The following is a 14,706-nucleotide window of genomic DNA, read 5'->3' on the forward strand; positions in this document are numbered from 1 at the left end:
CTTCATCTAAATATTGCTATCGGTCTATTACAACAATAGCCCCTCCCTAGTCTGCTCTCTTGATGACAAGGGAGGGGGTCCTTTATCAAACCCCGAAGGGCCCAATATTGTTTTTAAGAAAGATTATATTGAACATGCGATCCCTGTTGTTCCATTCTGTGGAGGTCCCCCAACACCAAACGTTCAAAAGCAGCCACTGAAGGATCAGTGGGATTCAGGGGATTCCAGGTAGACAAGATTCTACCCACCACAGCAACAAAAATGGTATGGAGTTTACGTCACAAGATGTATGAAGAGAGACTTGAAAGACTGAACATGTATACCCTGGAGGAAAGGAGAGACAGGGGTGATATGATACACACATTCTAATATTTGAAAACTATTAATCTACAAACGTTTCCAGAGACAGGAAGGTGTTAGAGGACATGAATTGAGGTTGCAGGGAGGCCAACTCAGGAATAATGCCAGGAAGCTCTTTTTCATGGAAAGGGTAGTAGATATCTGGAATGTCCTCCCATGGGATGTGGTGGAGATGAAAACAGTAATGGAATTCAAAATATGAGGGATACACAAAGGAATCTTGTATAGAAGGCGTGGACCCAAACAAGCTTAGCAGTGATTAGATGGCAAAACACCAGTAATTGGAAACAGGAGTAGTGTAATCAACAGGACTCTTCCAGAAAAGACACGTGGGAGATGACGTCATATTAAACTCAAGTTTATTCTGTAAAAGAACTCTCATAAAAGAATGACACAGCACTGTGTTTCGGCCAGTGTGACTGCATCAAGAATCTACAAAAATATATAAAGACATTTATAAAAACACAGGAATTATAAATTATAAACAATTAGCTTGCATAACAAAAAAAAAAATTAAATTCAACACAATATGCAATTTTCCATAAGAATAAAATACAAACATCCATGCAAAACGAATCTCTCATAAAAAGTGTTCTAGTTTAAACTATAATCCAGATTGAATACAGGAACCAGTGCTAAAATGGTATACAGAAAAAATCAACGAGACTAAAGATGGAAAAAAAAAACCCATCAATACATTGGTACATCAACATGTGATCTAACATAGCCAAAAATGCAAAGAATTTATGTAAGAGAACTGACCTCATGAACAAAGATGGTTTCGAAGATAACTTGTTATTTGAATATCAAGTTGTATAGTGTAGTCTATGAGATACAAAAAATGGGATATCTCAGAGGGGAAAGGGATAAAGCGAATGCTACATACCTGTAGAAGGTATTCTCCGAGGACAGCAGGCTGATTGTTCTCACTGATGGGTGACGTCCACGGCAGCCCCTCCAATCAGAAACTTCACTAGCAAAGTCCTTTGCTAGTCCTCGCGCGCATGCGCGGCCGTCTTCCCGCCCAAAACCGGCTCGAGCCGGCCAGTCCAGTATGTAGCAAGACAATACACTTCAAGGGAAGACACAACTCCAAAGGGGAGGCGGGCGGGTTTGTGAGAACAATCAGCCTGCTGTCCTCGGAGAATACCTTCTACAGGTATGTAGCATTCGCTTTCTCCGAGGACAAGCAGGCTGCTTGTTCTCACTGATGGGGTATCCCTAGCCCCCAGGCTCACTCAAAACAACAACCAAGGTCAATTGGGCCTCGCAACGGCGAGGACATAACTGAGATTGACCTAAAAAATTTACCAACTAACTGAGAGTGCAGCCTGGAACAGACAAACAGGGCCCTCGGGGGGTGGAGTTGGATCCTAAAGCCCAAACAGGTTCTGAAGAACTGACTGCCCGAACCGACTGTCGCGTCGGGTATCCTGCTGCAGGCAGTAATGAGATGTGAATGTGTGGACAGATGACCACGTCGCAGCTTTGCAAATTTCTTCAATGGAGGCTGACTTCAAGTGGGCTACCGACGCAGCCATGGCTCTAACATTATGAGCCGTGACATGACCCTCAAGAGCCAGCCCCGCCTGGGCGTAAGTGAAGGAAATGCAATCTGCTAGCCAATTGGATATGGTGCGTTTCCCTACAGCCACTCCCCTCCTATTGGGATCAAAAGAAACAAACAATTGGGCGGACTGTCTGTGGGGCTGTGTCTGCTCCAGGTAGAAGGCCAATGCTCTCTTGCAGTCCAATGTGTGCAGCTGACGTTCAGCAGGGCAGGAATGAGGACGGGGAAAGAATGTTGGCAAGACAATTGACTGGTTCAGATGGAACTCCGACACGACCTTTGGCAGAAACTTAGGGTGAGTGCGGAGGACTACCTGTTGTGATGAAATTTGGTGTAAGGGGCCTGGGCTACCAGGGCCTGAAGCTCACTGACTCTACGAGCCGAAGTAACTGCCACCAAGAAAATGACCTTCCAGGTCAAGTACTTCGGATGGCAGGAATTCAGTGGCTCAAAAGGAGGTTTCATCAGCTGGGTGAGAACGACATTGAGATCACATGACACTGTAGGAGGTTTGACAGGGGGCTTTGACAAAAGCAAACCTCTCATGAAGCGAACAACTAAAGGCTGTCCTGAGATCGGCTTACCTTCCACTTGGTAATGGTATGCACTGATTGCACTAAGGTGAACCCTTACGGAGTTGGTCTTAAGACCAGACTCAGACAAGTGCAGAAGGTATTCAAGCAGGGTCTGTGTAGGACAAGAGCGAGGATCTAGGGCCTTGCTGTCACACCAGACGGCAAACCTCCTCCAATGAAAGAAGTAACTTCTCTTAGTGGAGTCTTTCCTGGAAGCAAGCAAGATGCGGGAGACACCCTCTGACAGACCCAAAGAGGCAAAGTCTACGCTCTCAACATCCAGGCCGTGAGAGCCAGAGACTGGAGGTTGGGATGCAGAAGAGCCCCTTCGTCCTGCGTGATGAGGGTCGGAAAACACTCCAATCTCCACGGTTCTTTGGAGGATAACTCCAGAAGAAGAGGGAACCAGATCTGACGCGGCCAAAAAGGAGCAATCAGAATCATGGTGCCTCGGTCTTGCTTGAGTTTCAACAAAGTCTTCCCCACCAGAGGGATGGGAGGATAAGCATACAGCAGGCCCTCCCCCCAGTCCAGGAGGAAGGCATCCGAAGCCAGTCTGCCGTGGGCCTGAAGCCTGGAACAGAACTGAGGGACTTTGTGGTTCACTCGAGATGCGAAGAGATCCACCAAGGGGGTGCCCCACGCTTGGAAGATCTGGCGCACCACTCGGGAGTTGAGCGACCACTCGTGAGGCTGCATAATCCTGCTCAACCTGTCGGCCAGACTGTTGTTTACGCCTGCCAGATATGTGGCTTGGAGCACCATGCCGTGACGGCGAGCCCAGAGCCACATGCTGACGGCTTCCTGACACAGGGGGCGAGATCCGGTGCCCCCCTGCTTGTTGACATAGTACATGGCAACCTGGTTGTCTGTCTGAATTTGGATAATTTGGTGGGACAGCCGATCTCTGAAAGCCTTCAGAGCGTTCCAGATCGCTCGTAACTCCAGGAGATTGATCTGTAGACCGCGTTCCTGGAGGGACCAGCTTCCTGGGTGTGAAGCCCATCGACATGAGCTCCCCATCCCAGGAGGGACGCATCCGTAGTCAGCACTTTCCGTGGCTGAGGGATTTGGAAGGGACGTCCCAGAGTCAAATTGGAGCAAATCGTCCACCAATACAGGGATTCGAGAAAACTCGTGGACAGGTGGATCACGTCCTCCAGACCCCCAGCGGCCTGATACCACTGGGAGGCTAGGGTCCATTGAGCAGATCTCATGTGAAGGCGGGCCATGGGAGTCACATGAACTGTGGAGGCCATGTGGCCCAGCAATCTCAACATCTGCCGAGCTGTGATCTGCTGGGACGCTCGCACCCGCGAGACGAGGGACAACAAGTTGTTGGCTCTCGTCTCTGGGAGATAGGCGCGAGCCGTCCGAGAATCCAGCAGAGCTCCTATGAATTCGAGTCTCTGCACTGGAAGAAGGTGGGACTTTGGATAATTTATCACAAACCCCAGTAGCTCCAGTAGGCGAATAGTCATCTGCATGGACTGCAGGGCTCCTGCCTCGGATGTGTTCTTCACCAGCCAATCGTCGAGATATGGGAACACGTGCACCCCCAGCCTGCGAAGCGCCGCTGCTACCACAGCTGGGCACTTGGTGAACACCCTGGGCGCAGAGGCGAGCCCAAAGGGTAGCACACAGTACTGGAAGTGGCGTGTGCCCAACTGAAATCGCAGATACTGTCTGTGAGCTGGCAGTATCGGGATGTGTGTGTAGGCATCCTTCAAGTCCAGAGAGCATAGCCAATTGTTTTGCTGAATCATGGGGAGAAGGGTGCCCAGGGAAAGCATCCTGAACTTTTCTTTTTCGAGATATTTGTTCAGGGCCCTTAGGTCTAGGATGGGACGCATCCCCCCTGTTTTCTTTTCCACAAGGAAGTACCTGGAATAGAATCCCAGCCCTTCTTGCCCGGATGGCACGGGCTCGACCGCATTGGCGCTGAGAAGGGCGGAGAGTTCCTCTGCAAGTACCGTCTTGTGCTGGAAGCTGTAAGACTGAGCTCCCGGTGGACAATTTGGAGGTTTTGAGGTCAAATTGAGGGTGTACCCCTGCCGGACTATTTGCAGAACCCACTGATCGGAGGTTATGAGAGGCCACCTTCGGTGAAAAGCTTTCAACCTCCCTCCGACTGGCAGGTCGCCCGGCACGGACACTTGGATGTCGGCTATGCTCTGCTGGAGCCAGTCAAAAGCTCGCCCCTTGCTTTTGCTGGGGAGCCACGGGGCCTTGCTGAGTCGCACGCTGCTGACGAGAGCGAGCGCGCTGGGGCTTAGCCTGGGCCGCAGGCTGTCGGGAAGGAGGATTGTACCTACGCTTGCCAGAAGAGTAGGGAACAGTCTTCCTTCCCCCGAAAAATCGTCTACCTGTAGAGGTAGAAGCTGAAGGCTGCCGGCGGGCGAATTTGTCGAATGCGGTGTCCCGCTGGTGGAGAGACTCTACCACCTGTTCGACTTTTTCACCAAAAATATTGTCCGCACGGCAAGGCGAGTCCGCAATCCGCTGCTGGATTCTATTCTCCAGGTCGGCGGCACGCAGCCATGAGAGCCTGCGCATCACCACACCTTGAGCAGCGGCCCTGGACGCAACATCAAAAGTGTCATAAACTCCTCTGGCCAGGAATTTTCTGCACGCCTTCAGCTGCCTGACCACCTCCTGAAAAGGCTTGGCTTGCTCAGGGGGAAGAGCATCAACCAAGCCCGCCAACTGCCGCACATTGTTCCGCATGTGTATGCTCGTGTAGAGCTGGTAAGACTGGATCTTGGACACGAGCATAGAGGAATGGTAGGCCTTCCTCCCAAAGGAGTCTAAGGTTCTAGCGTCCTTGCCCGGGGGCGCCGAAGCATGTTCCCTAGAACTCTTAGCCTTCTTTAGGGCCAAATCCACAACTCCAGAGTCATGAGGCAACTGAGTGCGCATCAGCTCTGGGTCCCCATGGATCCGGTACTGGGACTCGATCTTCTTGGGAATGTGGGGATTAGTTAATGGCTTGGTCCAGTTCGCAAGCAATGTCTTTTTCAGGACATGGTGCAAGGGAACAGTGGACGCTTCCTTAGGTGGAGAAGGATAGTCCAGGAGCTCAAACATTTCAGCCCTGGGCTCGTCCTCCACAACCACCGGGAAGGGGATGGCCGTAGACATCTCCCGGACAAAGGAGGCAAAAGACAGACTCTCGGGAGGAGAAAGCTGTCTCTCAGGAGAGGGAGTGGGATCAGACGGAAGACCCTCAGACTCCTCGTCAGAGAAATATCTGGGATCTTCCTCTTCCTCCCACGAGGCCTCACCCTCGGTGTCAGACACAAGTTCACGGACCTGTGTCTGCCACCTCGCCCTGCTCGACTCCGTGGAGCCACGTCCACGATGGGGGCGTCGAGAGGTAGACTCCCTGGCCCGCATCGGCGAAGCTCCCTCCGCCGACGTAGTCGGGGAGCCCTCCTGGGAGGTGGCCGCGGTCGGCACCGCACGCGGTACCGACGTCGGGGACCTCAACCTGGGCGATGGGCCAGCCGGCGCCACGCTCGACGGTACCGGAGGCGCAAGCACCGCCGGTACCGGAGGTGTAGGGCGCAACAGCTCTCCCAGAATCTCTGGGAGGACGGCCCGGAGGCTCTCGTTCAGAGTGGCTGCAGAAAAAGGCTGAGAGGTCGATGCAGGCGTCGACGTCAGAACCTGTTCCGGGCGAGGAGGCTGTTCCGGGCTGTCCAGAGTGGAGCGCATCGACACCTCTTGAACAGAGGGTGAGCGGTCCTCTCGGTGCCGATGCCTGCTGGGTGCCGAATCCCTCGGCGACCCAGAGCTCTCGGTGCCGACACGGGGAGGAGACCGGTGTCGATGCTTCTTCGATTTCTTCCGAAGCATGTCACCGGAGCTCCCCGGCACCGACGAGGAGAACGTAGAATCCATCCGTCGCTTCCTCGGGGCCGAGACCGAAGGAGGTCGGTCTCGGGGGGGCTGTACCGCAGGAGCCCTCAGGGTAGGAGGAGACCCACCCGAAGGCTCACCGCCACCAGCAGGGGAATGGACAGCCCTCACCTGCACTCCTGACGATGCACCACCGTCCGACGACATCAGCAGACGAGGTCCCGGTACCACCGACGTCGATGCAGCTATCCGATGTCCTCGGCGCCGATGCAGAGGCCCGATGCCTCGATGCACTCGATGCAGGGGCGGCCGAGGAAGATGGTCTGGACGCTGACGACGTCGATGCACTCGAAGATCCCGGTGCCGACGAAGAGCCCGAGAACAACACGCTCCACTGGGCTAGTCTCGCTACCTGAGTCCGCCTCTGAAGCAGGGAACACAGACTGCAGTTCTGAGGGCGGTGCTCGGCCCCCAGACACTGAAGACACGACGAGTGTCGATCAGTGAGCGAGATAACCCGGGCGCACTGGGTGCACTTCTTGAAGCCGCTGGAAGGCTTCGATGTCATGGGCGGAAAAATCACGCCGGCGAAATCAAAATCCGAAATGACGGAAAAAGAGCACCAAAACTTTAGAGGGAGGAAAATCTCGACCGAGGCCGAAAAGAGGCCTACCCCGACGACGAAAGAAAACTTACCGGGGCAAAAAGCTGGAAGTACGGGGAGGATTGACACGAAACCCGGTGGAGGGATTCCGGAGCACTTCCCGACTTAAGCAAAAGCTTTTCCGAAGAAAAAACACGCTCAAAACAATTTGGACGCACGAGGTCGACTTTCCGGGGCTCGACACGGCGAAAATACGACCGTACCGAGTGCGGACAAAAGAAGACTGGCCGGCTCGAGCCGGTTTCGGGCGGGAAGACGGCCGCGCATGCGCGGTGCGCGCGGTGCGCGCGAGGACTAGCAAAGGACTTTGCTAGTGAAGTTTCCGATTGGAGGGGCTGCCGTGGACGTCACCCATCAGTGAGAACAAGCAGCCTGCTTGTCCTCGGAGAATGAAAATTATGTAAAGATGTAGAAAGAGTGATCACATGTCGATGTACCAATGTATTGACGTTTTTTCCCATCTTTAGTCTCCTGTTGACTTTTTCTGTATTAGATAGCATTTTAGCGCTAGTTCTGTATTTCAATCTGGATTATAGTTTAAACTAGAACACTTTTTATGAGAGATCCGTTTTGCAAGGATGCTTGTATGTCATTCTTATGTAAATTGCATTTTAATTATTTGTATTGTATTTAATTTATTTTAATTTGTTTGAGTATGCAAGCTGTTTCTTTATAATTTATAATTCCTGTGTTTTATGAATGTGCTTATATATTTTTTAGACTCCTGATGCAGGCACACTGGCCTGAACATGGTGCAGTGTCAAGTTCTTTTATGAGAGTTCTTTTACGGAATATAAACTTGATTTTTTCTATGATGTCATCTCTGGAAGTGTCCTGTTAATTAACTACTCCTTCTGTTTCTGACTGCTACTCATAGTGTTCTACATTTCTCACTTTGTGGTGAACACCAGGTAATTGGGAAGCAAAGCCAGTGTTTGGGCAGACTTCTATGGTCTGTGCCCTAATCATGGCTGGACAGATTCACCTCCAGTAGCTGGAGGAACAAGGCCAATGCCGAGCAGACTTCTATGGTCTGTACCCTGATTGTGGCTGCGCACAAAAAGCAGAAAGATGAAGAATCTATATGAAGCTGAATTTATTCAACCAACAATGAATTGCTGGTTGAATAAGCTTTCATATAGATTTCTTCATCTGTTCTGCTTTTTGTGTTGCCGTTTTGGATCTAACAGATAGACTGCCCTGTTGTTTTCTTGAATCCTGATCATGGCTGGACAGATTGGCCAGTGCTGGGCAGACTTCTAAGGTCTGCCCTAATCATGGCTGGACAGATTTGGATGGGCTGGAATGGGGCTTTGATGCCAACTTCAGAAGTTGGAGAACAAGGCCACTGCAGGCAGACTTCTACAGACTGTGCTCTGAAAATGGCAAGGACAAATCAAGATCAAGTATACATATGTAGTATCGCATTATACCTTATGTTATGAGCTAATTTTGTTGGACAGACTGGATGGACCGTATAGGTCTTTATCTGTCATCATCTACTATGTTGCTATTTATTTATTTGTTACATTTGTATCCCACATTTTCCCACCTATTTGCAGGCTCAATGTGGCTTACACAGTACCATAAAGGTGTTTGCCAATTCAAATATAAACAGTTACACAGTGATGTTGTGGTAGAATGAGGTTCATGTGGAACAGACATATTAGAGAATCGTATAGAGGAAGAGTTACGTTATGTCCATTACGTGCTTTGGTTTCGTAGTGTTGCAGGGTTCAGGCATTTAAGTTGGGTCGATAGGGTATGCCTTTTTGAACAGGTGCGTTTTTAGTGATTTCCGGACGTTTAGGTGGTTATACGTTGTTTTCACGGCTTTTGGTAATGCATTCCATAGTTGTGGGCTTATGTAGGAAAACGTGGATGCATGAGTTGATTTGTATTTGAGTCCTTTGCAGCTTGGGTAGTGGAGGTTTAGATATGTTCGTGTGACCTATGGTTCAGAGAAGCATCGGCCGGTGGTAAAATACAATTAGATAGAGCAACAGCATTCTATTTATTTAGCTGATTAGTGCACACATCATTCACAGAAATGACTCCTTCAGGCTTTAACTGTCAGGCTGCTGAATAACAGCACAGTAAAGGGGTGGGGGTGGGGAGGAGTGCACTCAAGCTCCTGCTAAATCTTCATAACAAGAAAAAAAGGAGCAAATTACACCATTCTGAAACCCTCTGCTCAACTGAAACCCAGAACACTGGGTCAGGAAACTAGCGAAAAGCACCAGGGCAGAGCGGTATATCCACAACCATCCGCTTAGAGGCAGAGAAATACTGAGCATTCTGAAGCTGTACGTGCCCTTAAATGAGATAGCTACGTCTAGTCAGATCATTCTTCAATCAAAAGCCTCCGCGCTACTAGTCCAAATGTTAGTCTTACCTCAATTGGATTAACTGGAACAATCTGTTTCTTGGCATTACGTGTCATATCAGAAAAAATCGCAAATCCTACAGAATACAGTTGCTAGACTATATACAGAATTAAATAGATATACCAGTGTTTCAATCATCTCAACAAACTCCCCATCGCCAAAAGACTCAGGTTCAAGCTGCTTGTTTTAGTTTTCAAATCCTACATGGTTTCACCTCTGAACTGCTAAGACCACTTTGCTATGTTCTGGTCCAGTCTAACAGACTGAAAGAACAACTGATGCTAGTGTCACCATTTCAAAAGTCAACTCGATATCAGAAGACTTACAGCTCTTTATTCCCTGTACTTGCGAGTTAAAATATCAACAATTTACCTATTGAATCAACAAACACAGAAGAACAAAGGAACCCCTCGTGCAGGTCAAAACAAGTAGGCCAACACAGCTGACAATAAAGATGATGACAAAAAAATCAAACGGATTCAGTGAGTTCACATCAGAAGTTTAATTCACAAAATGTTAATGGACTTGACATGTTTCGGCCACAGAGACCTGATTAAGGAGTCCCTGTAGTATGCAAGTATTACATTTCTGATCATTCTATAGCGTCTGAGGATAGCAAACCAATAACAGATGTGGAAAACAGAAGCATTCACAGAATCGCCACAAATGCACAGCCAGGTTAGCATGGGAGCCCTTATCGACATCTCAGTGGGTGGCGGTAAGGTCACATGGCCATGTGTGATGGGGTTTTACCCACTGCAGTAAATAGGGCTCTGGCACACGGGAAAAACGTCCCTCACTGCTAGTACAGGGCCCTTTTCCACCAGCTTGGTAAAAGGACCTCTAAGCTTCTTTTGGAATGAATGCTGACCCTATTATCTAAGAAATTAAGTATATCAGTAGTGGTGATTATGCCTGTAACCCTTCAAACGTTGCTGCAGGAGTAAACTGGACACATTTCAAGAAAAACTGACTGGGGTATTCACATTTCTGACCCGCAAACTATGCTACTATTAAAGCAGTCTGATATCATACCAACAGCTCTCCCTAAGTTTACAGTCCCTGCGAAGGCTCAGTTATTTCACTCAGGTGATCCAGGCTTGTATATAGGTATGACCCGCTTTCCAGTCAGGGCAAGTTGGGCCACAGCAGAATTATTATTATGTTTGCATTATTATTTTATGTAGTTGCTTTTTATTTATAGCCTTTATTTCTATTTTCTCTATTTAGTATATGTAACTGCTTTGATGGTCTGACCCTTAAATAAATATAAACTCGAAACAACGTAAATAGAAAAAAAAAGTTTAGTATTTAAGACACCACCTGCATGTGTGTAGCTATATGGGGATGTTCAGAATGTAATGACTCCTGGCTGCTTTTCTAACTTAACGACAATAAGGTTACAACATTAGCAATTTAAATTGGTCTTTTATGTATGTACTGGGCTGGGGGGGATTTAAGTATGTTTATACACTAGGACTTTACTTTTCCCACATTAGCATCTTTTGCATCTTGACTAGCACCAGTTCTTGGACTTTACAAAATTAAATATATATATATATATAATATATATATATATATATATATATATATATATACACATACATACATACTAGTAAAAAAGGCCCGTTTCTGTAAGACATGAAACGGGCACTAGCAAGGTTTTCCTTTGAGTGTGTATGTTTGACAGAGTGTGTTTGACACAGTGACTGTGTGTGAGAGAGAATGTGCGAGTGTGTGTGAGACTGTGTGAGAGAGAGACTGTGTGTGTGTGTGAGTGAGAGAGAGAGAGACTGTGACAGAGTGTGTGTGTGTGTGGGCCGACTAAGTGTGTGGGAGACAGAAAGACAGAATGTCGATTGATTGTGTGTGTCACAGACAGAGAGACACAGCGAGGCTGTGTGACAGAGAGTGATTCACTGTGTGTGTGAGATACCGACTGTGTGTGTGTGTGTGTGTGTAAGAGAATGTGTCTGTGAGACAGAGAGAGGGTGGGGTGCAGGGTAGGTGATTTTCAAGGGGGGGGGGCCACGTGCACAAAGGGGGATCGGCGGAGCCAGTCAGGGGTGGGGAGGGTAGGAGCATGGGTGTAGGCATCGCAAGGAATTTTGATTGCGTCTGTGACAGACATTGTATGTGTGTGCGACAGAGGGGTAGGGGCGGGCGTTGCGATTTTGGAGGGTGTGGGTCAACATGCACGGAGGGGGATCAGCGGGGCCAGACTCGGAGGGGGGGAGGGTAGCAGCATGAGTGGAGGCATCGCAAGGAAGTTTGTTAGTCTGTGAAAGACATTGTGTGTGTGTGAGACAGGGGTAGGGGTGGGAGTGGCGATTTTGTAGGGGGGTGGGTCGACATGCACGGAGGGGGATCGGCGGGTCTAGACTCGGAGGGGGGAAGGTAGCGCCATGGGTGGAGACATCGCAAGGAAGTGTGTGTGCACGTGTGTGACAGACATTGTGTGTGTGTGTGTGTGTGTGAGAGACAGAGAGGGTTTTCAACAGGGGCAGGCAGTGTCTCGGGGGTGGGTGAAGACAGTTTTTGAAAGTCAGGGAACATGCATTAAAGTTAGTGAGCGTCACCTCCCTCCTTACTGGTACTCCGTAACTGAGCGCAGTGTCCTGCACACCGGTAACTGTGGAGGGAGTGTTTCGTGTCAGGCAGTGTGGAGATGTTTCTGTTTTTTTGCTGATGCTGGTATCTGTGGAGGGAGGCTGTGGTCCGCGTCAGTAGTGTTTTGGGAGGGCGGCAGCCTCGAGCCTTTTCGGTTAGCTGTGCGAGGCTGTTTTTTTTTTGTTTTTTTTGCTGTGTTGTTTGATGCCAGATTTGTGCGTGGCAGTGTGTGTGGGTGTGTGTGTGTGGGGGGGAATCAGCTGTGAGTGACGTCAGCCTGGCTATGGAGCCTAGCTCAGCAACGCCGAAGGAGCCACGGACACAGGCAAAACATTAGAACGCTGGTGTTGAGAATTACTATATAGGATAGGATACTGTTACTAGTGTAACCTCCTCCTTTATTAACTATCCTAGATCTGTATACCTATGTTCCAACCAGTAGTGATGAGTCCTGGGTCTGACATACTGGAACAGGAACCAGAAGAGTTAAAGCTGGGCTGTGGATAGAAGATGAAGAAATTAGTTCAGGAAATACACACACACACATATGCATGCACACACACAAATTATTTCTGGTTAAAAATATTATAAGCTGAAAAAGTCCAAGGCTAATATTTGGTGGTGTGCTAAATGGTTAAAGTTAACTGGAGGGGCAAGAACTTTCAACGCCTCTGGAACACTTTTGGACAACTCTGCAACATGTTGCTCATAGCAGGATTCTCAACCGCTGATGTCTCCCTCTTTGGATTCTACTCCCTGTTATTTGGATCTCCAGCAGTATGGTTTTTTTGGGGGGGAGGGGGGTTTACTTTCTTAAAATATGGTTGGTGTTATGGTATTGTATTGTACGATTCAGAAGACTCATGGTGGTTTGAAGTGTATTGTTCGTGTACATAATTTTTTTCAATAAAGATGATTTAACAATAACTTTCATTGGATATTCATGGGCCGATGATCAGAAGCAAACGCAGGTGCTAGAAGCTATTAGTGCCATACTAGAGCCTGCGTTTGCTACCGCCCCATGATCAGAGCCCCTGAGCACATGAAACAATGCGCTCGCAGGCTCTGAAAACAACTAGCATGCAAATGCATGCTAAACATATTCCTCCCCAATGATCAGCGAGCAGCACACCAAACAGTGGCGAGCTGTTTGTGACAAACCCTGTGTCAGTTTGGAGCTGGTGTTAGGGTTTGCAGACCATTGGGGAGGAATTGTGAGCCCTGTCCAGCATGCATTTGCATGCTAGCAGGCCCCCATGCTCCCCAATACAACCCCCCCACAGAAGACCCCCCCTCAGGAACCTCAACCCCAGCAAACGACATGGGGGGGGGGGGTCTGGAGGTTCGGCAGACTTCCAATCCCTCTCCAACGACCCCCACGACACAAGTTTAAGGGGGCTGGTAGTCTAGCGGCGGTGTGAAGCTCCACCCAGCGCATCACAGGATGCACTGGGCAGGGCTGGGTGCCGCCATTTTCAAGGTGGCATTGTGGGGAGAGCAGGGATTGCACCTTCCTCCTCAAACAAAAGTATGGGGGTGGGGAAGAGGGCTGCTAGAGCATTAGGTTGAGGGGAGGGTTTGATCTCCATTTTGGGGGGGGGGGATGCTGGGGGGGCTAGGGACGCACCGAATCTCCAGCCCACCCCCCCGAAACTTGTGTTGGGGGGGTCGGGTGGGACTGGAGGTCCACTGAACCTCCAGTCCCTGTGTCTTTAGCTTGGGGTGGGGGTTCGGTGGGGGCACTAGGCCACCAGGGCCATGCTGTTTGGGGTCTGGTGGTCCCACGCTGATGGCGTCTTAGAATCAGTGGACTTAGGCACAACGAAAAGCTGTAATGTGCTTAGCCCTCTGATGAAGCTCAATAGTAGTGTGAAATGGAGAGCCCCGTTGGGCGGAGACTTAAGCTAAGTGCTTTTATATAAAAAATATATATCTTATGATGTGACTTGGATTGCTATAATCACTAAAAAATATAAAAAAAATTCACAAAATTATTAAAACATGGAGGTTTTTGACCAATAATAATACCCGAGTCTAAATAAGCTGGCACATAGAAACTTTGATCTGCTGCCAAGCGTAGACTGTTGAGGTCTTTTCCTCCATTAATATTAATATAAATAAGAATTAAATCAAACATTAACAGCTCAGGGTGAAAAGATATTATTATTATTTGTAACCACAAGCATTGCCATATATTAGGTCCCTGGTTTGAACTCTAGGGATCAGTGGGGTAGCTAGGATCGAATGGGCCTCAGGTGTAAAAAAATAAATAAATAAAAAATTAAGATGGGCCTCTACTGTGTAATACCATGTTTCCCAGGGTAGTGGGGACTGGGGGTAGGTCCCCTTCAGATCTCCAATAGGGAGTGAGGAGAGGGTGTGTGTGGAAATTGAGGAGTATCTGGGACAGGGTGTATGTAGGTGGATATTGGGAGAAATGTCCATGGGTCCAGGATTATGGTATATAGGGCAGAGCAGTACAAGTGGGGTATATAGTGGGGAGGTAATCTGGAGAGAATACAGTGGAGGGAACGTGTCCATATCAGAAGCAAAGTACAGTAGAGGAGAGATATCCAAGGTCTGTAAAGTATGGGGGGAATACAGTGGAGGGGAGGTGTCCTGCAGGGAGGATGTGTGGGGGGTTGTGTAGTAGAACATAAAGGGAACATGCCCTGCCTC

The 14,706-nt window shown here is 48.9% G+C and overlaps 1 protein-coding gene across 1 annotated transcript in view; it reads right to left on the bottom strand.

Annotated features, from left to right (window-relative positions):
• WDR59 (WD repeat domain 59) overlaps nt 1-14,706 on the bottom strand; it is a 355,903-nt gene that overhangs the window by 17,104 nt on the left and 324,093 nt on the right. The window contains exon 23 of the mRNA XM_030203634.1: nt 12,452-12,524. Coding sequence (XP_030059494.1) covers nt 12,452-12,524 — 73 coding nt within the window. The remainder of the gene's footprint in view (nt 1-12,451; nt 12,525-14,706) is intronic.

The sequence above is a fragment of the Microcaecilia unicolor genome, chromosome 5 (assembly GCF_901765095.1).
Source record: "Microcaecilia unicolor chromosome 5, aMicUni1.1, whole genome shotgun sequence".
Classification (NCBI taxonomy): domain Eukaryota; kingdom Metazoa; phylum Chordata; class Amphibia; order Gymnophiona; family Siphonopidae; genus Microcaecilia; species Microcaecilia unicolor.